General features: G+C 35.5%; 2 protein-coding genes across 8 annotated transcripts; both read left to right on the forward strand.

The window, feature by feature from the left end:
* The first annotated feature begins 1,807 nt into the window (after window positions 1–1,807).
* On the forward strand, window positions 1,808–21,242 carry LOC121267467 (sister chromatid cohesion protein PDS5 homolog B). 6 transcript variants are annotated; one of them, XM_041171335.1, is made up of 35 exons: window positions 1,808–2,071; window positions 7,430–7,633; window positions 7,748–7,929; window positions 8,928–9,054; window positions 9,199–9,417; window positions 9,607–9,823; window positions 9,934–10,079; window positions 10,216–10,361; window positions 11,540–11,689; window positions 11,818–11,866; window positions 11,951–12,142; window positions 12,529–12,711; window positions 12,800–12,954; window positions 13,034–13,160; window positions 13,302–13,451; window positions 13,588–13,647; window positions 13,840–13,976; window positions 14,133–14,250; window positions 14,390–14,524; window positions 14,653–14,849; window positions 15,466–15,628; window positions 15,750–15,896; window positions 16,616–16,696; window positions 16,787–16,972; window positions 17,075–17,177; window positions 17,262–17,458; window positions 17,566–17,676; window positions 18,008–18,087; window positions 19,086–19,137; window positions 19,260–19,346; window positions 19,440–19,486; window positions 19,677–19,739; window positions 19,825–19,976; window positions 20,246–20,664; window positions 20,755–21,242. In XM_041171335.1, exons 1-35 carry the CDS (start codon window positions 1,979–1,981, stop codon window positions 20,803–20,805), a joined length of 4,926 nt encoding a protein of 1,641 aa, XP_041027269.1. In that variant the 5' UTR covers window positions 1,808–1,978; the 3' UTR covers window positions 20,806–21,242. The 6 variants fall into 6 exon arrangements, with proteins under 6 accessions (XP_041027269.1, XP_041027270.1, XP_041027268.1 ...); XM_041171336.1 differs by having other exon boundaries at window positions 17,078–17,177; XM_041171334.1 differs by having other exon boundaries at window positions 16,787–17,177.
* Window positions 21,243–21,254: 12 nt separating this feature from the next.
* Window positions 21,255–26,612, forward strand: LOC121267469 (protein C2-DOMAIN ABA-RELATED 11). Of its 2 annotated transcripts, none has more exons than XM_041171340.1 (4): window positions 21,255–21,398; window positions 23,924–24,078; window positions 24,613–24,708; window positions 26,034–26,612. In XM_041171340.1, the coding sequence occupies exons 2-4, from the start codon at window positions 23,968–23,970 to the stop codon at window positions 26,328–26,330; spliced, it is 504 nt and encodes a 167-aa protein (XP_041027274.1). In that variant the 5' UTR covers window positions 21,255–21,398; window positions 23,924–23,967; the 3' UTR covers window positions 26,331–26,612. The 2 variants fall into 2 exon arrangements, with proteins under 2 accessions (XP_041027274.1, XP_041027273.1); XM_041171339.1 differs by lacking the exon at window positions 21,255–21,398 and adding an exon at window positions 23,092–23,297.
* The last annotated feature ends 273 nt before the right edge of the window (window positions 26,613–26,885 follow it).

Raw genomic sequence — 26,885 nt, forward strand, 5'->3', positions numbered from 1 at the left:
TTATTACTTTTTCACTACTATTCATAAATATTCTCAACACTTTTCAAGTATTCACTACCCAAAGGAGATAAGATGAGAAATATGTTAATAGTAATAAAATGGTTCGTGAATAGTGGTGAAATTATTTGTGTTAAAATGTTTTATTGAGTTTTGGGATATGAAAGAGAACAAGTTGAATAAAAATATTATAAAGTTATAATATTATTTTTTAATATTATTTTTATCTTGAGAATTGAAAAAGTCGAATTATTTTTTATGTTTTGTTTGGAAGTTTGAAAAAATTATATTGATTAAGTAATTATTAAATGAAAATTTTAAAAATTTAGAATTTAAGAATGTATGTATTTAAATGATATTTAAAAATAAAATAAGATGAGATCGGAAGAAATTGGTTTACAAACAAGGCCTAACTCTTTGTTCATCCTTCTTCAAATTTCACATAAACCCTTCCATTTAATCCAATGTTGAAAAAACAATTATAAAAAAGATTGTGCCTTTAGTGAGGTATTTAAGTCATTTTTTCATAAATAGATGAGTTTAATTCATTTCAAACTAATCATTGATGAGATCCATTACTTTTTCAATTTTTCATAAAAAAAGTAAACTCATCTCAACATACTTCATATATTTCAACCTAAAAAATTAAACTCATCTTAACCTAAAAAATTAAACTCATCTTAACCTAAAAAAGTTAAACTCATCTCAATAGAATCCACAAAATACTACTATTTATAACTTAATTCATCTAATCTCAACATAATAACCTTTTCATCTAATCATTAAAAGCTCTCAAAACTTTCAAATAAAATATAAAAAAAGTTCAACTTTATCAAATCCAAAAATAAAAATATAAAAATATTTTAAATTTATATTATTTTATTTAATTTTTTCTCTATTATTTCTCAAAATTTCATAAAATATTTTAAGGGCTTGTTTGTTTTCAGAGATGAGATGAGATGAGTTAAGATTAAAGTTAAAAAGTTGAATAAAATATTGTTAGAATATATTTTTTAATATTATTTTTGTTTTAAGATTTGAAAAAGTTGAATTGTTTATTTTATTTTGTGTGGGGATTTTAAAAAGTTGTAATGATGAGGTGAGATGAGATGAGATGAGATGTTTTCTGAAAACAAACGAGGCCTAACTCAAATTATTTCATTACTATTCGTAAATTATTTCATTACTATTCTTAAATTTTTCGTCTAAACTTATCTTAATATCACATTATTACTTTCTGACGTGACACGTCCATATATTTTTCCATAGTATATAAATTAAATGTAATTCACAATTAAACAAAAAATAGTTATTTGTTATGTTATAAAAGCAACAGATATAACTTCATCAAATTATTGAATAATTTATAATCATTCTCTCGTATTAATAATAAATTATTATGCTATTAAATTATTAAAAATTTGTAATACCCAGTACCAATGATCAAAAATAAAAAAATAAAATAAAAAATTATTTTTAAAAAATAATATTTATAGTCGTGAAGTGTACAAATATCTTGCAATTTTTTTAAAAAAATTGAGTAAATATACTAAATACACGATCCACATGAATTTTTCTTTTTAATAGTAGATCTTATTATTTTTTAAAATGATTGTGTAGTATTTATATATTTTATGACTGTATGTAATATTACTCTTTATTTTTTTATTTTATTTTATAGTTTAGTGTGATTATATCTTCTTTTTTAAAATTAGTAAAGAGTAATTTTGATTTTTCTGTTCAGGCAAAAAAAAAAAAAGATGGAAACCGAAATATCGGATGGATATATCCACAGCATCTTATTATGAAGTCAGAATCTCGCGAAAATTTCGCTCACATTTGGAGTTCATTTCGGACACTTGTTCGAAACTCGAAAGCCCCCCAACCCCGAACACAGACAGAGAGAAAGAGACAGTTTCCTGGCCATGAGCAAAGAGCTCGTAAAACCCTCGGACGACACCCTTTGCTAAAACTGGAACAAATGGCTCAGAAGCTTCAGCAGCAGCTCAAGGAGGTCGGATCCAAGCTCGAGACCCCTCCCTCCACCAAAGACGCTCTCGTCAGGCTCCTGAAGGTATGCATTTTCATCTAATTTCTGTCATACGTCGGTTCTTCCTGTTCCCTTCCTCCGTTGGTTATTTCCCATGTCTGGTTTCCGAAAAGCCTAAGCAAAACAGTGCTAAAGAAAGCACACACATTTGACTCTCTCGTAAAATTATTTTTGTATTATTTTCTTTGGAACGTAGTTAGTAAGCTATTAGCTGAGTTTTATGGTATAATAAATTCAGCTAGACTTTATGCTATTTGAGCTAAATAGTGCAAAAGCTTTAAAATTCATGTTTAATTTTCTTTCTTTTAGTTAGGTTAAATGGAATGCTTACTTGTATTTACACCTCCTAATGTCGATATTAATATATTTGATGGATTTTTGGGGAGAAATCCACTGAATAGGGTTAATTCGCACAGTGTTTTGAATCCCTTTGATAAATTAAATGATTGATATTTACGGTGCAAAACTTTTTGTTTTTGCTCTGGTTTGTTTCGTGTAGCAAGCCAATGTAAACTAAATAAATTGAGACTTCGAATTTTCTATTTTAGGTTATGAGGACTGAATTACTCAATTCAAAGTAGCCAGCCAGTTCTAGTTGGGATCGGTCTGAGTGAAGCTCTTTTTGCCGTCTCCGGATTAAACTTTCTAGAAAATTTGATTTTGTTGAGCTAGAAAGTTATAATTTTGATGGGATTTTGATCGTATCTGGTCCAAATAAGATTCTTTGTGCTGTCTGTTATGGAGTCTGGCTACCCCTGTTTGTAATGGGTAAAGAGGTTTCTTGTTTGAGTTAATTTGCAACAAGATCAGTGACACACCCTGATGGTTTAGCTTTGAGTTATACTTCTAGTTGTTCTTATGGATTGATTGAGCTACCCAGTGTTCATCTGGGAGAGCATAATAGTCAGCTTTGATCTGTACACTTTATCAAGATCTTACTGCTGTAACCTGTTAGCTCAATGAGTTCATGCACATAGGATGATCTTGACATGAAAATCTATTTATTGAGCAATTTCCAGTCTTACACCACGAAGCTGTAAATAAAAGATCTGGTTTGAGGATACCTGAGACAGAGTGTTTTTATTGGCCTGTTTTGTTTTATTATTTGAGAGTTGCATCTGTGCCTTGATGTGTCATACTGATCCCATCTGACCAAAACTTTAGGAGCTCCTAGATCATTATATAATGACAAAATGTTTGGTCATGACAGTTTGTTGGTTCTTCATTCTATGGTTTCTGCCAACATCAAATAATGTTGTGTTCATTCAAATTTAGCTGTTGGATTAAAAATACAGATAACCTTTGTTCTAGAGCATATCTTTTCTGATTGAGGAATTGATTGTTTTACAGTTCCAATGACTGTTAAAAGATACTACACAGTGCTATGATGAAAGAAAATGCTACAAGTTGCCAGCACCATTGAGGTCATAATATTGAAAGACATGATGTGATAGCTAAGAAAAAATAGATGGAAACTGTGATAGGATATAGGTTATGACGTCAAATGGTCATATTTGCAAGTTTCCTCCTTGTTGGAAGTATACAGAATAATCAGAATTATGTCATGTCTTTATCCATGGATAGCAATCAGATGGTTACAAGATGTCAATGTACCTGAGATTTCACTTACTTTTATTGTTATGTGAAATAAACTTCTCATTTTGTAACTTGAACAGCTGAATGTTTCGATCAACTAAAATACCGTTCTGAAGTGCTGTTGATTGGGCTTTTTAAACTGACCTACAAACCTACATGTTGCATACAAACCACATAAGTCTGATCTGTGCCTGTTAAAACCACTTAATTGTTATTATCTGTCCTATATTATTCTCTAGGTTGCTGATTTTTTTTTTATAGGTAATCAAAGATTTTGTATTCATAGAATAGGCAAAGCCCAGGTACATAGGAAGTATACATGAAAAACGACTAGTTAGAGGTTACAAAAGAAAGAAGAAAATCATGAACACTAAGTCCATTACAAACGATAGCACCTGCCCGAAAGAACTATAGCTCCTCCAATGTTCTCTCTTGATCATCGAAACATCGAGCATTTCTCTCCCTCCAAATACACCAACACAAGCATATTGGGACCAATCTCCAAATTGCGCTACCTAAGAATCGCCGTATAGACCTCTCTAGCTTGCGAGGAAATCCACTAATCTGCAAGGCATAACCCAGGACAATCCGACTCTTGAGAAAAAATCATCCCATCCCATATAACCTTGGCCACCTTGCAATGTAAAAGCAGATGATCAACTGACTCCCCATGCTTCTTACACATACAACACCAATCTAGGACAATAATCCGTCGTTTCCTCAAATTATCAGTAGTGAGAATCTTGTCCATAGATGCTGTCCATACAAAGAAAGCTGCTTTTGAGGGAGCTTTCGTCTTCCATATACTCTTCCACGGGAACATAGACAATTCGGAGCTCGTGAGTTTTTGATAAAAAGAACTGACAGAGAAAATGCCTTTCTTTGAATGATTCCAAAGCAACTGGTCTCCGGTGCCCCCTAGAATACTTGCGGAATATAATGTTGCAAAGAACTCCGTAATAGACTCCACCTCCCAATCATGAACTGCCCTAATGGAGTCAATATTCCATAGAGGGGTGCCGTTTGAAACGACTAGAAGATCGGCAATCGATGCCTCCTTTACTCTAGCAAGCGCAAAGATGGCAAGGAAGGTATCTCGTAAACAAAGGTTACCACACCATATATCAAACCAAAAAGGGACATGTGAACCATTGCCTACAATAAAATGTTCATGTCCACAGAAGGACCCCAAAAAGCTCCTAATATTTTTCCACACACCCACTCCATGAGTGCCACGTACTTTATTCGAGCACCATCCTCCCCAAGCTTCCCCAAACTGTGAGTCAATAACAGACTTCCATAAGGCCTCTCTTTTATTTTGGTACCTCGACAATCACTTACCCAACAGAGCTTGATTGAATTTCATCAAGTGGCGAATCCCCAACCCTCGCCCAGAAATTAGGGTACAAATTGTTGACCAATTAACTAGGTGGAATTTGAACTCATCCCCCAATCCACCCCATAAGAAATCCCTTTGTAGCTTCTCAATGCAGTTAGCCACCTTAGTGGGAAGTGGAAACAAAGATAGAAAATAAGTGCGTAAGTTTGAAAGAGTGCTTTTAATCAAAGTCAACCTACCGCCCTTTGACAAGTAAAGCCTCTTCCAAGCAGCCAATCTGTGCTCCACCCTTTCAACAACATCATTCCAGATCCTTACAGATTTAAAAGAAGCACTCAACGGTAAGCCAAGGTACTTCATAGGAAGCGAAGATATCTTGCATCCCAAGGTAGTAGTTAAAATCTCCACATCGGGGACAACCCCCACTGACACTATTTCCGACTTTGCAAGGTTGATACTCAAACCTGACACAACAACAAAACAAAGGAGTACTGCCCTCAAGGCTTGGACTTGTCCAAGGTGTGCACCACAAAAGATAAGCGCGTCATCAGCAAATAACAAGTGAGAAATGTTGAGATCGCCATTCCCCATCGAGAAACCATGCAGTAACCCACCTCCCACCAGACCCTCAATCATCTTGCTGAGAGCTTCCATGACAAATAAGAAAAGAAGAGGAGAAAACGGATCTCCCTGTCTCAGGCCACAAGAGGAGTTGAAGAAACCCACTGGTGATCCATTTACCAAGATAGAGAAACGATCTGAAGAGATACAAAATTCTACCCATTTTTGCCATTTCTCCCCAAAACCACATCTTCCAAGTAAGTAAAGAAGGAAACTCTATTTGACATGATCATATGCTTTCTCCATGTCTAACTTGCAAAGTAGCCCGGGTTCTCTAGACTTCAATCTACCATCCAAGACTTCATTTGCAATAAGTACCGAGCCAAGAATTTGTCTACCTTTGACAAAAGCATTTTGCGGCTTTGAGATTAGTTTTTCCACCACTGAGCTTAATTTATTTGCTAACACTTTGGAAAGAATCTTGTACATCCCATTCACAAGACTAATGGGGCGATAGTCTCTCACATCCCGAGACCCCACTTTTTTAGGAATGAGGGCTAAAAAGGTGGCATTGAGACTCCTTTTAAATCTAGCATTAGAATGAAATTCAAGAAAGACTTGCATAATATCTTCCTTGACCACCTCACAACAAGCTTGAAAGAAACCCAAAGTAAACCCATCCGGACCAGGAGCCTTATCACTTGTCATACCTCTAATAACATTGCCCACTTCCTCTTCTGTAAATGGCCTTTCTAGCCACCCTGCACTCTGCTGGTCTAATGATGAAAAAGACAAAGCATCCACTCTTGATCTCCAATTATGCTCTTCAGTTAAAAGTTGTTGATAATATTGTTCAATGTGGTTTTTGATTACCATCTGATTCGAAGAAGCAGTCCCATCTACCATCAGTACATCAATAGCATTGTTCCTCTTGTGAGAGTTCGCCATCCTATGGAAGAATTTCGTGCATTTGTCTCCCTCCTTAAGCCAAAGTACCCTTGATTTTTGTCTCCAAGAAATCTCCTCCATCAACGTAACCCTTTCAAGATCAGCAACTACTTGATTCTTGCGGATTTTATCAAGTTTTGAAAGGGTTCTGGCCTCCTCCTCGCCTTCCAGACCTCGTAGTTCCTCCATAAGAGAGCGCTTCTACTGAATCACATTACCAAAAACTTGTTCATTCCATTGCTTCAGGTCTTGTTTTGGTCTCCTCCTCGCCTTCCAGACCCTGCAGTTCCTCCATAAGAGTGCGCTTCTGCTGAATCACATTACCAAAAACTTGTTCATTCCATTGCTTCAGGTTCTGTTTCAACGCTTTCAACTTTTTTGCCATAATAAAGCTTGGAGAGCCTTGGAAACTATAGGAAGTCCACCATTGTCTGACCTTGTCTACAAAACCATCAGTTTTAAGCCACATATGCTCAAATTTAAAATACCTTCTACCCCCTTGGATGCCTCCACATTCTAACACGATGGGGAAGTGACCTCCACAATCCAGGCCGCTGATAAATATGTTATGTTGAACTCTTAGCATTGACATGCTTCCTAAATATGTTTTCTGTTGAGTTTGGCAGACAACCAGTGATTTAGATGTATCCTTTTAATGAAATGAAGGAACGAGATCAATCGTGGTGAATAAATAAGTAGATCTTGTCTGTTTCCTTTTTAACAAGATACATCCTTTGATTTTCTCATTGGAAGTAAGCGGAGCTCGTATTTTATCATTGGCGTTGAACATAATTACCCAAAAGATTCAATTCAGTCTTGTTAGATGTGCACAATAATTAATTCACGTTGTTGGATGCTAAAATGTGTGAAATTATACATATGAGTTAGGTTTCTCATTTGGTTAATAAAAATCATGCATTTTTCCTGTCAACTTGCAGCAAGCTGCAACATGTCTCTCTGAGTTGGATCAATCACCATCGGCTCCAGTCTTGGAGTCGATGCAGCCTTTTCTTAATGCAATTGTAAAGCCAGAATTGCTGAAGCATCAAGATAGGGATGTCAAGCTTTTAGTTGCAACATGTATTTGTGAGATAACCCGCATTACTGCACCTGAAGCCCCTTACAATGATGATGTTCTAAAGGTAATTTTTTTTTTCTTTTTTTTGTAATTGGCAAGTGGTTTACGATGTTGGTCATGCATTTCCATTTTACCTCTATTTAAATTGTACTCCCACCTAATTGGTATCTATTTGCAGGATATATTTCGCCTGATTGTAGGCACTTTTAGTGGGTTAAGCGATACCGGTGGTCCATCATTCGGTAGGAGAGTGGTTATCTTGGAGACTATGGCAAAATATAGGTCATGTGTTGTAATGTTGGATCTCGAATGCGATGATTTGGTGAATGAGATGTTCAGTACATTTTTTGCCGTTGCCAGGTTTGCTGTTATCAATTTTTAATAATTTCAAATCATTTTCAATGAATGTGCTTCTTTAGAAAGATGCTGATTCCTTTTTGAATTATTTGGTGGCCATAGGCATTTATGGCGTCGCATAAATGGATGTATTAATATAGCAAAGGAATTGTTTGCTTTTAATTGAATGACACCTATTTTACTATTTCTTTTATCGATAAACAAATTTTATTGAGCATAAAATAGACAAAGGCCCGAGTATACGGGACATATACAAGAGCGTCACTTATGCATGCTAGTTTAGTGATACAAGGAAGTCATGAAAAGACATGCCATCATTTTTTACTGATTGCTATGCTAAAACACAGAATTTTCACCTTTTTCCATCATTTGTTGGACTATGAATCTTAAATTCAATCGTAATCTCATATGGTTTAAGCTTTTCTGAAATAGTGGGCTCAGACGTTTTGCAATGAGAATTTGTGGGTAGATGTGCACTTGCTGTTAGCTTTTCCATCGTCTTATTTTATTTTTAATTTTTTGACTTGGGACATTGAGCATGTGTTAATATAGTTATGGAGTTGTTTGCTTCGAATTGGAGGACACACTTTTTTTTTTTTGATAAGTTAAAAATTTTTATTAAACACAATGTAATAGGCGAAGCCCAAGTACATAAGAAATATACAAAAGAAACACCTAATGACATTCTAATACCAGAAAAGCGAGACACACTTTTTACTGGGTGCTGGGCTACAACACAGAATGTTCACTGGCTTAAATGATTCATTTTTCAGTAATTTGTTGGAATATGACTCTTAAATTGAATTAGAATCTCTCTTATCGTTAAAGGTTTTCTGCAATAGTGAGCTAGGATGTTTTGCAATGAGAGCTTATTGGTAGATGTGCACTGGCTGTTAGCTTTTCCCTAGTTTTATTATATTTTTTTAACTTTGTTTTACACTGAAGGTGGGATATCTCCTGCAAATTTGATAGCTGCTGTACTAAAATTGTTACATATGCAGGGATGATCATCCAGAAAGTGTTCTGTCATCAATGCAAACAATCATGGTTGTTCTCTTAGAAGAGAGTGAGGATGTCGGGGAGGGTCTTTTATTTGTTATATTGACTGTATTGGGTCGTAACAAAAGTGTAAGTACCTTTTCTATATGCCGGTATATGCAATTGCTTAAATTGTCCTCTTATTATATGTAACATATTTTGCTGCAATCGTGTTGAGTATTCTTACAATGCTACTTCACAAGGGAATTGATGTTAATGGAACTCGAATTCCAGGATGTTTTTATGGCTGCGAGGAGGCTTGCAATGAATGTCATAGAGAGCTGTGCTGTAAAACTTGAAGCTGGCATAAAGCAATTCCTTATATCATCAATTTCGGGAGATAACCGGTCGGTGAACAGTCACATTGACCACCATGAAGTTATTTATGATATATATCGCTGTGCTCCACAGATCTTATTAGGAGTTGTACCTTACCTTACAGGAGAGCTACTGGTAATTACTGATTCAGCAGCTTACGGTTCTGTGCATCCATTATTTTTTACAAGCCTGTTTAATGTTATCCCCACGTACCTTGGATGCATCCCTTAGCATCTGTGATAAAATTGAGTTACTAGTAAGAAGCTTAATGTTGTTATTTAATGAGGAAAAAATGCTTCTCTGTTCCAATTTCAACATCTGCAGACTGATCAGCTAGATACTCGTATAAAAGCAGTGAGTTTAGTTGGAGACCTCTTTTCTCTGCCAGGAGTTGCTATCTCTGAAGCCTTTCAGCCAATCTTTTCAGAGTTTTTGAAGAGGTTGGCTGACAGAGTTGTTGAGGTTCGAATGTGTGTCCTCGAACATGTCAAGAGCTGTCTGCTGTCTGATCCATTAAGAGCTGAAGTTCCACAAATTATTTGTAAGTAAATTTTATTGATTTACAGATTTACGTTCTTCTAACATGTACTTATCAGGGAAAAAACATTTGTGTAACATCTACTGACTTCGATTTTGGTCAACATTTTATAGCTGCACTTTGTGACCGGTTGTTGGACTTCGATGAAAATGTTCGTAAACAAGTTGTTGCTGTAATCTGTGATGTGGCATGCCACGCACTAAATGCTATTCCACTTGAAACTGTGAAACTTGTTGCCGAGCGCCTTCGGGACAAATCTGTACATATGCTTTCCCTTCTCTCTCTTTTTTAATTTGTTTTTCTTTTCTTGTTTAAAGTCTCCAGCAAAAAATAAAAAAAGAAAAGGCTATCTGCCAATTTTTATTCCAATATTTTCTTTTGCTCTGAATTTCCAGCTGCTTGTTAAAAAGTATACCATGGAGAGGTTGGCTGAAATATTCAAGGTTTATTGCATGAAGTGTTCCGATGGCTCAATCAATCCTGATAATTTTGATTGGATACCTGGCAAGATTTTAAGGTGTTTTTATGACAAAGATTTTAGGTAAAAATTTAATTTTTGCATGCTGCACAAGATGTTTTTTGATTGGCTTCAGCTTTTTCTTGATATTTAACATCATGCAAGGAAAAGCCATTTTGGTTTGCATTTATACAAATAATATGAATAAAGCATTGAGCGGCAGCATCCTCCTATTCTCATAACAAATCAAAAGATGATGGGTTGTAAGATTTGATCTTTTATGAACTTCACTAGATGTTTATGATTTGAGCCGTCAACAGAAAAGTTGAGTCAATAAAGGTATATGTGCTTTGATTATTTATTAAGGTCTTGCATACTTGGGGTTGCGCTTATAATATAATTGCTTTTACTTGTAAAAAAAACTTCCTTTAGTAATTCATTCATCACATATATGGGTATTACATAAAGCGACTAGATCAAGGTTGACCCATAAGTTAATCCTGGTATGAAAGTTGTCACATATATGTCAATCTGGTTTAATTTGAATGTCAGCACTAGGTTTTGTCATTTTCCCTCCTGGGGGTCATTTGGTGATTTAGCTTTTGGCGCAAGCAAAATATGAAGTATCATTGTAATTATATATGTACTAATTATCCTAATCTTCTTCTCTGAAAAAATGGATTAAAATAAGAAATCAGTATTATAAGAATGCATAGCAATGCCAATTTACTAGACTAGCGAGAATCCTGCAAAGAGATCCTTCTGTTCTTGCATTATGAAATTATTGTGGCTGTTACTCCAGAAAGGTTTCTGGCTTTATGGGTTTGGGATGTGCTTACACCCAATGGTCTGGGCATTCTTCAATTGACACGTCAATCTTGTTGTCCTTTTAGTTGAATTCTTGTCTTGATCAATCATCACACTTGGGATGATTTCAGTAGTGAAGTGAAAATGGCAAAAGAAATTTTCTTTGGTCGTGTTGGGAAGCTGGCCACTTGATTTGTGTCTTCTTCTGAACTGAATATGGTGCAGAGTACTCCCTACATGTATATTAACTTAATGCAACGGTAGTAATTGCTATCATTGTACTATCTTTATATCAATAAAATATCTTCTTATAAAAAAAAAGTAATTGCTATCATTGTATGGCTTGGTGCTAAGAGGGTGGGCCAAAAGTATTTGCTCCTTGATTTTTTTTTTTTAATGTAAATTTTGATTCGTTTTGGTGAGTGTTCATGTTCTTAATTACTTCAACTGTTCAGATCAGATACAATTGAGTCCGTTCTGTGTGGGTCTCTGTTCCCAATTGAGATGTCCATCAAAGATAGAGTTCGACATTGGGTAAGAGTCTTCTCGGGATTTGATAAAGTGGAAGTGAAGTCCCTCGAGAAAATACTGGAGCAGAAGCAGAGGTATGTTTTATAAATGTTTTGTTTTAACATTAGGCAACTCCATGCGACTTTTGGTAGACTTCCCAATATCTCAGCTTTTGTTTTTGATGGATTGTGTACTGATTTTGGGAGATTCTCTTGGGGTGCAGGTTACAACAAGAGATGCAGAGGTATCTGTCTCTTAGGCAAATGAATCAGGTTTGCAAACATTGAAATTTAGAAGATATTGATCCGTTATGAGCACTCTCAAAATCGAAGTGATTGATTGTCCTCCAAATACAGGGTGGTGATGCTCCTGAGGTCCAAAAAAAAGTCCTTTATTGCTTCCGAATTATGTCTCGCTCATTTGCTGATCCTGTAAAGGCTGAAGAGAATTACCAGATTCTTGATCAGTTGAAAGATGCTAATATATGGAAGATTTTGACAAATCTTGTTGATCCAAACACTAGCTTTCAACAAGCTTGTACTTTTCGGGTAGGGATTAAGCTACTGAATAATATCATGTATTCTAGAACTGGTTTTGTTCATGCCACATGTTTGGGAGGAAATGGGTGGACAGGGGTAGTTGGAGGACCTTGTTTTTAACCCCTTTGTTTGGTTTTGATTGGACTTGATATACCACCTAAAATATGACAATGAAAATTCTTTAATGAGTTGAACCAATGTTTAGTGTAAATGCAGCCAAAACTTGAAAGGAATTAAAAAAGAATTTTTAATTCGAACTCTCTGTGACCTGTGTCATGGACTAATTTCAATGTCATGAACCTCGCTTATGTTTACCTATCTTTATTTAAAACATCGGAAACTGCATCCTGTTCTTTATGGAATGGCTTTCATATGAGATTTTCATTTACTTGCAGGATGATTTACTGAGGATACTTGGCGAGAAACATCGACTTTATGATTTTTTGAGTACTCTCTCTGTTAAGTGTTCTTATATGCTTTTCAACAAGGAGCATGTGAAAGAAATAACTCTGGAGGCTGGCACACAAAAGTCAGCTGGAAATATGCAATATACTCAATCTTGTATGAACATACTAGGGGTACAAACATGATGTTCCTACCTTTTGTGTTCTATCCAAAAAAGTTTTTTGAAGGAGTTAATGTTAATTCTTTTGTAAACAATTTCAGATTCTTGCATGCTTTAGTCCATTGTTACTTGGTGGGGCTGAAGGGGAATTGGTGAACCTTCTTAAAGATGATGATGAAATTATAAAAGAAGGTGTTTTGCATGTTCTAGCTAAGGCTGGCGGTACCATAAGAGAACAATTGGCAAGTTCATCGAGGTGCGACTCTTGAAATCTTTGACATTATAACAAATTCTTCATGTATTATGTTTGTTATCTCTCTGTTGTTTACATGCAGTTCCATTGACCTTATATTGGAGAGAATATGTATAGAAGGCAGTCGAAGACAGGCCAAGTATGCTGTACATGCGCTGGCAGCCATAACAAAGGATGATGGACTCAAGTCACTTTCTGTATTATACAAGGTTCGTTTTATGTTTCATTTTCCTATTTCACTTTCTGGCCTATGCTGTACATGCATCACCTGTAGATTTCCTCGACTCATAGAAATGCCAATGTGTAGTTCTGGTTTATGCTAGAGCTGATCTTTCTTCCTCAATTTTCAGAGACTTGTGGATATGTTGGAGGAGAAGAGACATTTGCCTGCTATTCTACAATCTCTAGGGTGTATAGCAGAGACTGCAATGCCAGTTTTTGAAACTAGAGAGAGTGAAATTGAAGATTTTATAATAAACAAAATTTTGAAGTGCAGTAATGTACGTCTTCCAAGATCTACTAGTCTTGTGCAATTATTACCATTTTGATTGATTTGATTTTTATTATTAGAAGAGATTTTGTTTCATTTATATCTGCCTCACTTTAAATTTGTGTATGCATCCTTTAATGTTTCAGAAAGCAGAAGATGATGCAAAAGGATCTTGGGATGACAAAAGTGAACTTTGTTTATTGAAGGTAAACTGTTTAGGGCAGAATTGTATTTTAGTTCTTTTATGTGATTCAAGATAATAAAAGTTGCATGCATCGAAATTCATTGCTTGATAATGACCAGAAGTATAATGTTCTGATATTTTCAGGATAATTACCTTTACAATAGGCTTACCCTCTCTCTCTCTCTCTCTCTCTCTCTCTCTCTTCCTGCTGCAGATATTTGGTATCAAGACAATGGTTAAGAGTTTTTTGCCTGTTAAAGATGCCCATCTTCGTCCTGGCATTGATGTTCTTCTGGATATTCTAAGAAACATACTTTCTTTTGGAGAGATATCAGAAGACATAGAATCAAGGTATTGTTAGCTTTGTGGAGCATTTTTAAATTACACTATAGTTTTCTATTTTGATTCACTTTAAAAGTTTAGCTTGTTTTTCTGGTGTGATTTTCTTCAAAAGTTTAGTTTTTTTATAAAGTTTGAAATTCATGTAAAAGTCTTTCCATCTTATAGTTTAGTTGATAAGGCCCATTTGAGGCTTGCTTCGGCAAAAGCGGTTCTTCATTTGTCCAAGTACTGGGATGAGAAGATACCTGTTGATATCTTTCACTTGACCTTGTGGACATCAGAGGTGGGCTCCTTTACTTCAAAGCTGCTCCTAGTATAATCTTGATTTTCTATTTTTTTATATAATTATGGAAATAAAAGTGGTCAGTTTTCACAATGATCTGAGAGCGATAGATTAATTTCTCCTGGTACTGATCTTGTAGATTAGGTTCCCTCAAGCTAAAAAACAATTCCTGGGCAAGGTCTATCAGTATATAAAGGATCGGTATTTGGATGCAAAATATGCTTGTGCATTCTTATTTAACATCATCGGATCCAAGCCACTAGAGTTTGAAGAGGTATGTATGCCAGGGTTGATTGATTAGTAGTAGTTTCCATGTTCTCATCAAGTGCATCCTATGCATGCCATAGTGGCTAGATTTGTGAGATCTAGTTGGCTGAATTTTGCATTTTGTTTGCTATGCAGGAGAGACAGAATCTTGCTGACATTATTCAAATGTATCACCAAACAAAGGCTCGACAAATCTCTATGCAATGTGATGGAAATTCCTTGACAGCATATCCTGAATTCATCCTCCCATACTTTGTTCATGCTCTTGCTCATCATTCATGTCCTAATATTGAAGAATGCAAGGATGTCAAAGCATTTGATCTTATATACAGGTATACTTACTGTACATTTTATTTGTTTCCACCTTTGGTATGCATCCATTGGTTCTTGAACCCGTCCGTAATCTCATCCTCCACCCTGTTCTTATTGGAGGTGGCAGCATCATCTTGAACTAAACCTCGCTGGCTATTTCACATTTTGATTTTGATTTAATTGTATTTATTTATAGAGATTGTTTCATGTTGTATTTCACGGGTGTTAGAATTTTATCGAGAAGCAGAAGGAATAAAACTCAATGCAAGGCATCATAACACGTTTCTTAATTTTTATGTTATGGAATTAGATGGGTTTTTTTGTAGGTTTGTTCTTTCCCATAGTGTTCTGTAAATTGTACACGTGCTTTATTTGGGCACAAAATAATATAATTGTTGGCTATATCTTCTTGCCAATTCACTGTATAGTAATTTCATTCAGCAAAAAATTATATATTCTTCTTGCCTTGCACTTATGCAGCATTGATGCACATTTTTATCACTAATTTGTCCATTTTTATCAATATGTATTAGTGTGGTATATTTGTAACACTTGACTGATTGTTACGATGAAAATCAGTATGAACTATGGTATTTGATGTGAATGCTCATTCCTTTAGTGTTCTATGTTCTTCAGGCAATTGCACTTGATTATTTCCATGCTGGTGCGTGGAGATGAAGAAGCCAAGTCAGAAGCTGGTACCACCAAGGAGAAAGAGAGGGAAATTATTTCTGTTATTTGCTCTATCTTTCAAAGTATCAAGTGCTCTGAGGATATAGTTGATGCAGCAAAATCAAAGGTGGAGATAAAACTTTTCTTATCTCTTGGCTGTCATTCAGTTAATTAATCTAAACTTAAAAAGAAAGTGAAGACAGAGAAATCTAATTCCGTGCTTAACAAATTTAATTTGAAATTGTCAGAACTCACATGCTATTTGTGACCTTGGGTTGTCAATCACCAAGCGCCTAGCCCCAAAGGAGGATGACTCACAATGGTCGACTGTGTTGGTCTCCCTTCCCTCTATGCTTTACAAATTGTTTGAAAAGAATGAAGGAGATGACTCTGTGGTAACTTCTGCAAAGAATTCATTTGTCTTGTTTTTTCTAATTTGTACTGGATTTGGGATGAGGATAGACTTGCTGATTCTTTGCCATATATATGGTTACCGAATACATTTTATTGTGGCACCCATGCATGGCTTGATATCACCTCATTGATTGTCAACCAATGATTCTTTATTGTTCGTTAAATTACTTGAAAAGGGATATTTTTATGCAGCAATTTTGACTTATGACTACTGCACTACTTTCTTAACTTGATAACACTTGATGATGCTAGGAGTTTTCATGCTGTGCTCCATTTTGGATGTTTACAGTGTACTGTGAAGCTCTTGTGTTGCAATTAGGCTATGATGGCAGATTTGTGTATCTGTGTGGGTATGTGTGTGCGTGGCTGGTAGTGGCATGACATTACTGAATTTGGATGTAGATGCAGCCTTTCTTAGTTTCTGGGCATGGAGTTGTATTTGTCGGAGAAAAGAATATATCCTTGCTTTAGGTAAAATCAAATATTCAGGATGATTTTGAAGGAAAAAAGCATTGCTACCCACTGATATGTGCATAAAACCAATCCACTTCTTTTGTAAAATTTGCCTCATTTATAGTAAATCTGGTACTTAAAATTCTTGGAGTCACTTGCATTAATTCTTTTTAAAATGGGAAATATCTTGCGCCCTGTTTCTCATTTTCAGAGAATGTCCATTAATACCATTTATTGTTTTCAATAGGCCAGTGATGGGCAAACCTGGTTGGCTGATGAAAACGTCTTGACTCACTTTGAGTCACTTAAGTTAGAAAATGATGAAGAGGTATGTTTTACCAATCTGTGGCATGGTAATGTTTGTTGATAGTTTGTGCATCTTACATCTTTTACTAAAATAGTGTTTTTATCACATCAGGTGTTTTCTGAAGTAGCTCAGGATGAAGAACTGAAACCTGGTGAAATAGATGGAAATGAAATGCCTCTGGGAAAAATGCTAAAACGCTTGAAACCTCAAGGGACCAAGGCTAAAAAGGTGAAAAAGAACAAGTCTTTACCAGCTGAAGCAAAAACTGCTCAAAATGATGTTGATATCTTGGAAATGGTGAGGGAAATAAACTTAGGTAACTTGGGTGTGTCTAATAAATTTGAATCAAGCAATGGTCATCAATATTTCCCGAGTAAGAAAACAAAAATGGATCTGAAGCAGGAGAAAGGTAAGAAAAGAAAAGCTAGTGATGCAACATCTGTTATGGTACTGAAACGCCCGAGGTCATCCTCAGCTCACACTGCTTTCAGAACACCAACAGGTATTTCAAAAGCTCCTTTAAGAGCTTCAGAGGATGCCACTATTAAAGTAAGAATTATTCACTTAATTCAATCCATTGAAACAGATCCAGACATCAGCTCTGATTCAAAAGGAAAAATGTCCACCCAGAAGAAAATGATTGAGGGTGCTGAGTCAGACTTGTCGGTACCTTCCCTTCGAAAGAACGAAAGCGTCCATGCAAAACATAAAGGAAAATTCTCTGACCGTGGTCATAATGATGAGGCAAATGAATTGGGAGAAGCAAATGACAGTGACATGGGGGTGAGCTCTGCTACTGGGTTAATCTACTTTAAGAGTTTGATACACCTAATGTTCTCCTGGTGGTTTAATAGTGAAGATATCCACTTCTTTTCATACCTCTATTGCAGAAGCCTGATGTGCTGACAGAGACTGATCAAATTGACATAAGTAGTAATGTTAAGTCTCCTATCGGGTCTAGCAGGAAGCAGAAAAGGAAAAGCATTGCAGGATTTGCAAAGGTCAATCTTTCTGCACTTTCCCACCAGTGATATGTCATGTCGTGTGTATTTTACTTATTTTGTGTATGTATATATGTTTACATGTGTACTCCTTTTACTTATTTTGTGTATGTATATATGTTTACATGTGTACTGCTTTTCATTCCTAGCAGTGGGTCTCGGATCTACGGCCTCTCCCTCCACAAAGGAAGGAGGTGTTATTTGATCTAGAGTTCATTGGGCCCTATTTTCTTCTCATATTTGAGGTTTAGCTGTTTACTCAGTATACAGAACTAATGGACATCACCATATAACATGCCATGATTTAATCTGATGTAAATTTTCCCCACAGTGCACATCGAAGGCTGGTGGACGAGATATCGAAGACTTGATTGGTTGCAGAATAAAAGTTTGGTGGCCCATGGATAAGCGGTGAGTCATCTTTTTATCTATATACCGCAAAACAATGAAAGCAAAAGAATGGCTGAGGCCATACCTATTCTGCCTCACTCACACAGAGAAACACATCATCACCTGATACTTGTCCATCTGTTGTTGGTAGTTGGGGGCCGAACCTTTTTTTTTCCTGATCAGTAGATAAGATTTTGCTGAAAATAATAATAGGTATACTTCCCGTGTACATAGGCTATGCCTATTTCATTCATATTTATAATATTGATCTCTTATAAAAAAAAAAATAATAATAATAATAATAATAGGCATAGCCCAAGTACATGGGATATATACAAGAGCATCACCTATGTATGATTATCTAGTGATACAGGAAGTCATGAATGCCAAAGTTATTAAAATAAATTACGATGAAACCTATGGAATACTGTTAAAAACGAACGTTCTAAGCTCATCCATTGACTGCCCACGGTCTTTAGAGCTTCTTGCATTCCTCTCCCTCCAAAGACACCACCTTAGGCGTATTGGTACCATCTTAATATTGCTGCTATCTGTGGATTACCATGTAGGCCTCTCCAATTTGCTAGAAAATCAACCATACTTCTCAGCGTTACCCAAGCTAACCCCACTCTAGTAAATAAGTCATTCCAAAGCAACATGGCCTAGATTTTCATGACTTTCTTGTTTCCATTACTGCGACCTAGATAGGTCATATCTCTTGTATACCATCTTGTGTACTTGGGCTATGCCTATCGTCATCAATAAAATCATTTACTTATATAAAAAAAAAAACAACATGGCAATCTCACAATGGAGTAGTAAATGGTCAACGGACTCCCTGCTTCTTTTGCACATGCAACACCACCAATTCATAACAATGATTTGGTGTTTCCTTAGATTGCCTAATTTTCAATTGTTCCAGTTTTTTCTCCTTTATGCAATTCCTGTCAAGGGCCAAAGTCTTCTCCTTTTGATTTTAGACACATACCATCCTAATGTCTCATTGTTAAAATTTCTAGGTTCTATCAAGGCACGGTTAAGTCTTACGATCCTCTAAAACGGAAGCATGTGGTAAGCTTCGGCGTGCTCTTATCCTCAGTTAGATTCTGGGATTGGTTGATGCAAACGTTTTGTTATGTAATTATTGCACACCACATTTCTACATAATTTCACACCTTAATGTCGAATGGAAGGTTTTGTACGATGATGGAGATGTGGAAGTTCTCCGTATAGAAAAGGAGCGCTGGGAGCTCATTGACAATGGTCGCAAGTCTTCAAAGGTTTATATTCTTTAGCATTCTTTCCTCTAGCTGAGGACATTCTTTTATTTGTTTTCAGAAAAGCAATGACTTATTTCTCCCTTTTTCTTGTAGCATAAGCAGAAGTTAAATTCATCGAATGGCCCTCTTTCAAAAGAAGTGTAAGTGTTGCCTTTCTGATGCAGAATGTAGAGTATCTTCTTTCTCCAATTGTAAAATCAATTTTTTTACTTTTATTTTGGAAGGAGAAGTGTCCCTGTTTGGTTTCATTATGTGTCTCTACCAGCATCAGCATGGTTCCAGCATCGGTATGCTAAATTATTTTCATCATTTCTTTTCATTGTTTTGCAGGTCACCTAGGAAGCAAAATAAAAATTCAGGTGGCTCACGTTTGAATAAGGAATCAATTAAGAAGTGAGTGAAGCCTTGCATTTTAGTGCATTTCTTCACCTTAAGGTTACATATCTTGGATTTAAATTCAGCTATCTTTCTCTTCTAGTGTTAAAGGGAAAAGAACTCCAAAAAGAAATTTGAAGCATGTACTAAAGGGTGCATCAAAAAGTGAGTTGGGTGAAGCTGAGGACAAAGGGGATTCTGATATATCAAATCCTGAACCCGCCACAACGTCTAAAGCTAATGAAATGAACGCAGGTGAAGTATCTGTCTCTTCTGTTTCTAGTATCCAATTCTAAGCATTTAGCTTCAAACTCAACCCATTTTAGCTGATGATGTATATAAATACTAAGCTTTTAGCTATTAGGGTAACTGCTATATGTTGGTGCAGAGTTTTGCCTTGAAATAAATGTGAGAGCGGGCACATCACTTTCAGATTTTTGTTTCATTCAAGTTCTATGTTTTTGCATCCCTGATTTATGAAACTTCCAAAGACTCGTGGTATTTTTAATGCGTATTTTTTCCAGGTGATTCAGAAGGCGAAAAAGCTGAAAGACTGGATGAGAACCTAACAGACAAGGAGGAATCTGAGACGGAGGGGAAGTCATCAAAAACAAAACAATTAGAAGACATGGAGAAGAGCCTGCATCATCCAGATGAATCTGATGGAGAAAAACCTGATTTTGAAGGAAGAAGAGCTGAAGATGTCAAGAGTGTCCCACAAGATAGTGAAAATGATGATGAGGAGAAATCTCATTCAGAAGATAAAGAAGCAGATGAATCAAGCAGTGCCGTAAAAGAGGGAGCTAATGAAGAGGACAAATCAGATTCAGAAGGAAGTCAAGAAACCAATAGAAGTAGTCCCATGAAGCAGGAGAAATCTCGAGTAACGTCTGCAAATCCTTCAGGTGCTCATCATGTTGAAGATTCGGACGATGAGCCTCTTGTACATATCTCCACCCTTTGCTTTTGGTATATAAATTTGATAAAGCCATATTAGCATGCATTATAAAAATTTGGCTCTTATCAAATGCAGATGAGGTGGAAGCATCGAGCAGGAAAAAAAGGCTCAAGACAGGTAGGGTAAACAGTTTGGCCAAAATAGCTAGCAGTGACATTCATGACTTTGCCGAGTCCGGGATCCATTGCCTTCTGTTTAGATTACAGGCTCAATGGGTAAAGAAGATTAATGGCACTACAATGGCGTAAAAAACAGAGTAATAAAAAAAGAAATAGTTGCCCGGCAGCCACGCTCAAAATTCAAAACAGCCGTAGACATTCCATCGATTAAGGTAAGCAGTTTTAGTTAGAAAGTGGGTGATGATTTCAACAAATGACCGTGGTAGTAGTGTTAGATGGGTAGGTTTTGGCATGTAATTTTATGAGGTATGGTACATGTCTTTTGATCGTTTAATTGATAAATTTGAGGGGCCACATGTACAGATCATACGTGGGCATAGATGTATGTTAGTATATTAAACTTTTGATTCCTGACAACTATCAAAGTTACATAATCTTACTGCACTGCTGCTCCTGTCTACAGACTTGTTAATTTGAACTCTTCTTCTTCTTCTTCTTTGCATACGGAATGTTTGGTTACTGTGACTGGATCTTCCTGTTCAGGTCAATTGGAGAGGGTCAGAAGAAGGCAGCTGAATTGACTCTGCCCAACACTTCCAAGTACTAAATATCTCTCTGACCATAGACTGTTTCCTCAATATCCACCTAATCTCTCTCCCACACTACAACGATAGGTATACTAGAATTAAGAAAAAGAATGAAAAAGGGTACATAAATATTTTGTTATTCTCTGTATGCTGGTGTTGCTCTGTCTCCCTTTTCTTTCCATCCCAAACCCACACTTGATCCTACTATAGCAAGATATTGTCATTGTTTATTTTCATGTATGCTTTGTCAACTTCAAAGATAAAAGGCAGTTGGTAAAACACTCACAGGAATAAGCATACACCTGATCTGAGTACTTTCAAAGGTTTTGACCACAATTCTCACCTCCAAATATGGACATTTTTTTCAGCATTATTGCATTTTGCATACAACTACCAATAAATAACTTCTACAAGCAAATCAGATTAAATATTACGTATTACCATCTCAATAATGTAGAATACATGTCTTCCACACCAACTTCCAAATACAATTTTCTGAATAGTAAATAAAAAAAATCTTATCTCTAAAATTATAATGATTTTCGTACGCTATGCATATCTGTGATTTGTATTTATAATATTGGCAAGATAAATTGTTAAAATTTAGAATGGTAAAGACAAAATAGATGGACCAGTTTATGATTTTGAAGTGATCATATCGCGTCTGGTTCAACAATGAGTTTCTCAGATCAAATATGTAGAGTATGACAATATTTATTCAAGTAATGTTAGATACATGTTTATTTTGTGCAGGTGCGTAACCAGTCCAGTTCGGTCTGATTTTGAATATATTTTAGAACCGAACTGGTATACACCGATTTTGAGATTTTAAGAACCGATACAACCGGTTACACTCCTAAACAATTACTTCCGGTTTTACCAATATATCACTATAGTCTATATATATAATATGCTATATATATATTATAGTAATATATATTATAATTATATTATAGACTATAGTGATATATTATAATAAATAATATTATAGTATATTATAATATAGAGTGATATTGTATTAGTATAACTACTAATACTATAGACTATAGTGATAATATATAGTTATTTATATAAGATTTTAAAATTTAATGTTATTTTAATTAGTAATTTAGCATATAATACAAAATCATTTTATATATAATTATATATATTAGATATAAAAATTATATATCATATAAAAAAATTAAAAAAATATATATATGAATCAGTCCAGTATTAAAAAAAGAAAAATTGAAACTGGACTGATTTTGATGGATTTTGAAAAAAATGGAACCGATATTAGACTGAACTGATGTAGAACTGGTCTGGTCCCAACTAATCCCTTCGAAATGTGAGACCCAATAAAAAAAAAAAAAAAAAAAAAAAAAAAAAAAAAAAAAAAAAAATAAGCGAGTTTTGTTTTCGAAAAGTTTTGGACAAAGTTCACATACCTAAATCTGCTCAAAAGTGCTATATAAGTACAAAAAAGATTTTATAAATTAAATTCATAAATATATTTAATTTATATAATATGTTAGATTTATTTTATAATAAAAATAATTTTATAATATGACATATTATATTAAATCATATCAATTTATAAATTTATTTATAGCAAAATTTTTTTACATTTAAAATTTCTATTTTCTGTTACACCGAAGAGAGGGAGAGAAAAAAAAAAAAAAAAGGGAGAGAGGCAAGGAGTCCATGGTCAGCCGTCAGAGTCCATCAGCTAAACCTAAGACGCGCACTGCTTGACCGTTTCATAGGACCGAGCAACGACACGGTCTCGTCAAATGTTCTTTACCTTTTGCATAAGACGCACGAGTTATTACAGTATTCACATCACGAACAAATTAGATCATCGCGTCCAGCCAAACCTCCTCTCATATTCTCAGAGCTGAAGCCCCATATTTTTTTTTTTTTGTTTTCGGTAACTACAATCCGCTGTTTCTAATTTCTTTTTTTTGGGTTTGTTTGTTTCCGAGTATGGCCATTTTCTCGTGTCTCACTCTGTTGTTTTACTAGTCATTTCGGTTATCGATTCGTTTTGTGTTCGCTATTGGTTACTCGGTTTTGTATTGTTGCTGCTGTTGTTGTCTTTGTATTAATTCAGGGTTTTGATTTGAGCTTGTACTCAACATGAATAGATAATGCTGGGATTTTCTTGTTTACTAGTTTATATGCTTTCATGCAGAGCCTCTGAATTTCTTTTCCTTTTCTTGAAAATGTCCCAGATTTTCCCTATTTTTTTTTTTTTGATAAGTAAGAGATAAACTTTATTGATATGAATGAAATAGGCATGAACCAAGTACCCAGGAAGTATACAAAAGAACACCTAAATACATTCTAAGAGCGATGAACTAAGGACAAAAAATCATGAATATCATCCTCGTTTAGGAGTATATTTATGTGTGTATATAGGAGTATATGTATGTGGGTATGTATGCTTTGCTTATGTGCAGAAGCTAAATGCCTATTATTTAAGATGAGTGTGTAAATACAGCCTTTTTTATTTTTGTGTGTGTGAAAGACACATTTTGGTTCGATTCTTTGCAGTTTTTGGCCTCTTTGTGGCGTTTAGGCATTCTTAAGAGCCAATTATGGCGGAGCCACTGGGACTGCTGAAAGTGACGGTGGTGCAAGGGAAAAGATTGGTAATCCGAGATTTCAAGAGCAGCGATCCTTATGTGGTAGTTAAGTTAGGCACTCAGGTGATTCTAGACTCTAAAATTGGATTAATTCCATCATGTTTGTGGATATGCTGGTTTTTTCCCCTTTCCCTTTTGCTTTACTTTTTTCTTGAATTGTGATAGCACCTTGGTATCTAATTTTACTCTGAGGTATGTGGCTGATCTCATGAGCTCTTTTGTTCCAATATTCCATAGTTTTTTTGATTGATTTATCACCACCAATGGTAAATACACATTGCTGTTACATATCGTAAAGTGAATAAACAGTAAGAAGTGCAGCTCTAGTTTATTAAGTAATTTGCAAAAGGATGAAGTCACTGACTCGAGAGGATTAACAAGTTTTGTGGTAATGGTTTAAAGGAAAAGAATCAAAAAACAGAGGTGAAGTTTCTATATGCCTAATGTTTGGCAAAATTATAGAATATGAATAACGGTGATCACTTGAAAACTTTCTCATAGGCACCTAGACATATCTTAAGTACTTGTTACTGGAATCTGTAAATTTTTCAACTCTAATAGAATTCCAAACTAACTTGTTTGTGTTCTTTGTATCAGACGGCAAAGACCAAGGTTATCAATAGTTGCCTTAATCCCGTTTGGAATGAAGAGCTAAGTTTCTCTGTCACAGAACCTGTTGGAGTTCTAAATTTCGTAAGTTCCTAAAGCTTTGAATTCAGAAAATTGAAATTGTGCAAGTGAGTCTAACAGCTTATATTGTTTCTCAATCGTTTCAATTAGAGGGGAATTTTTAGGTTTTAATTAGAGTTGAGGTGAGTCAAAGGTGAAATATAGGTTTTTTTCGTTATTGAGTTCTGTTTCATTCTACCAGCTGAATTATCAAAATTGCTTGGCCGTTCGATGCATTTTAATAACTTCTTGGTATTCCTTCCTTTGAGCTACCTTCTCATGCTTTAACCAATTGTGTATCTCATGGTGTTCAACTCCTTTGTTCAACTTGTGAATTCACAGGACATTCAGCGAACTTTAGTTTTCGAGATTTTTATAATCTTGGCCCAGTCACTTGAGATATTTTTGTGTGATGCCTAGATCTATCATATTGAGCAAAATTATGGCAAGATTTAGCAACTTACTTGAAAAGTCAAAATTCTTGGTTGTGCTGGAGGGACATAATTGAGCTTCTTCTGTCAAAACCTTAAAGATGGGGTTTTCCAAATGGAAATTTGATTTCTTTTTGAATTTCTTGAGTTATGCATTTAACCTTAGTCCACAGACCTGCATAGTCCAGCTGTATCAGCTGCTGCTTATTTATCCCCCAAAGTTATTCTTGCCCTGGGCAATTTTGTTAAGTTCATTATCCTTCCTCTGGTACTTTGATCTTCTATTGTAGTGAAGTGGCAATTTTTTGCTTGGATGCCATCTTGCAAAGCAGATAACCTTGTGGAAGAAGGGGGATAATCCCTCTTCTGTGCTGTTACATCCAAGAGCAGTCTGGTACTTATTTGCTTCCCAGCACATAGACTTTGTCTGAAAAATCTGGTGTTTTCTGGCTTTTGTCCCGAAAATGTTTGGCTTCTTAGTATTGGCATTTTGAAGAATGAGAGAATTGACTTTTGTCCGAAAATTAATGGGTATGTGGGAAGAGAAGGGATTTGAGAACTTTGGAAAGTTCAGAGGTTCGTGGAGGTATAATGTATTAGCAGGAGTGGAGTGTTTACAATGCCTTGTTAGTTTAAGAAGTGATTTCATCTCCGTCTTGTTTTCATGATTGGAACATTTTTTATATGTTTCCCCTCGTATGTGGCTTAGAAAGAAGTTTAATGTTGATCTGTTTTAGAATATAAGTTCTTCCGTAATAATTTTTGTGAATTTAGTTTTGTTCTCATCTCTTTTTTCAACATAAAAAATCTCGTGTTAATGGTCTGTTCCCTTAGCTGGCGAAGTGATCTTACTGATGTTAATGACATTGTAATAACCTCCAGATCTGTGACATCTGACCAAAGTGCATTTTTCTGCAGGAAGTGTTTGACAAAGACCGTTTCAAGGCAGATGACAAGATGGGACATGCTCACCTCAGCCTTCAACCAATAGTCTCTGCCGCCAGATTGAGACAGATTCTTGGGGTTTCTTCTGGTGAGACAACATTAAGGAAGGTAGCCCCGGACAGTGACAACTGTCTTGCTGGGGAGAGCTCTATTAGTTGCATAAATGGAGAGGTGGTGCAGAGTGTATGGTTAAGGCTCTGTGGAGTTGAGTCGGGGGAGATTGAACTAAAGATCAAGTTAATCAATCCACCAGTTACTCCCCCAAGGTAGATTTCTACAAATACCGAGTCTCCAGTTTGCATTGCATATGTTCGGATTTCTAACAATTGAGGGGCGGGGAAGAGATGAATGTGGTTGTAGGTAAGTTTTTCCTCATGTAACCCCCTTTATAGATGTTAAAGAAAAAACACTTCTAATGTAGAATTAGTATACGAATGTGAGTAGGCTAAAGTGAAGCCAAGCTGTGTGTGGATGTGTGTTTGTTTAAAGTTACTTATTAAAAAAAAAAGAACGCGTGTTTATTTAAAGTCAGATGAAGTAGGAATTCGAATTGATTCTATGGTCCTTTAATCTGTATTATTAACTTGGCTTGTGAATTAACAAGCTGTTGAATGTCAAGAATGGAATTTGGCATAAACTGCCCAGTTTGTTTCTTTTTTCCCAGCAACTTTGGTCTAGTTATTCAAAATCAAGTGCATGTATTTTGGCAGTAATTTTTTTTCAAAGCAAGCTTTATATATTTTAACAGATGAGGAATACACGAGTAAAGGATCAGGGATCCCAACAAACACTCCATTATAACTAAATGCAATGCAAAACAAAAAC

The sequence above is a fragment of the Juglans microcarpa x Juglans regia genome, chromosome 5S, assembly GCF_004785595.1.
Source record: "Juglans microcarpa x Juglans regia isolate MS1-56 chromosome 5S, Jm3101_v1.0, whole genome shotgun sequence".
NCBI classification, from domain to species: Eukaryota; Viridiplantae; Streptophyta; class Magnoliopsida; order Fagales; family Juglandaceae; genus Juglans; species Juglans microcarpa x Juglans regia.

Bases quoted from the DNA above. Each gene is read 5' to 3' on its own strand.
- LOC121267467 (XM_041171333.1), top strand. From the start codon at position 1,979: ATGGCTCAGAAGCTTCAGCAGCAGCTCAAGGAGGTCGGATCCAAGCTC. The intron at 2,072-7,429 runs GTATGCATTTTC...GTCAACTTGCAG, and splicing joins CTCTCGTCAGGCTCCTGAAG to CAAGCTGCAACATGTCTCTC. The intron at 11,867-11,950 runs GTTTGCAAACAT...CTCCAAATACAG, and splicing joins CTCTTAGGCAAATGAATCAG to GGTGGTGATGCTCCTGAGGT.
- LOC121267469 (XM_041171340.1), top strand. From the start codon at position 23,968: ATGGCGGAGCCACTGGGACTGCTGAAAGTGACGGTGGTGCAAGGGAAA. The intron at 24,079-24,612 runs GTGATTCTAGAC...TCTTTGTATCAG, and splicing joins TAGTTAAGTTAGGCACTCAG to ACGGCAAAGACCAAGGTTAT. The intron at 24,709-26,033 runs GTAAGTTCCTAA...ATTTTTCTGCAG, and splicing joins CTGTTGGAGTTCTAAATTTC to GAAGTGTTTGACAAAGACCG.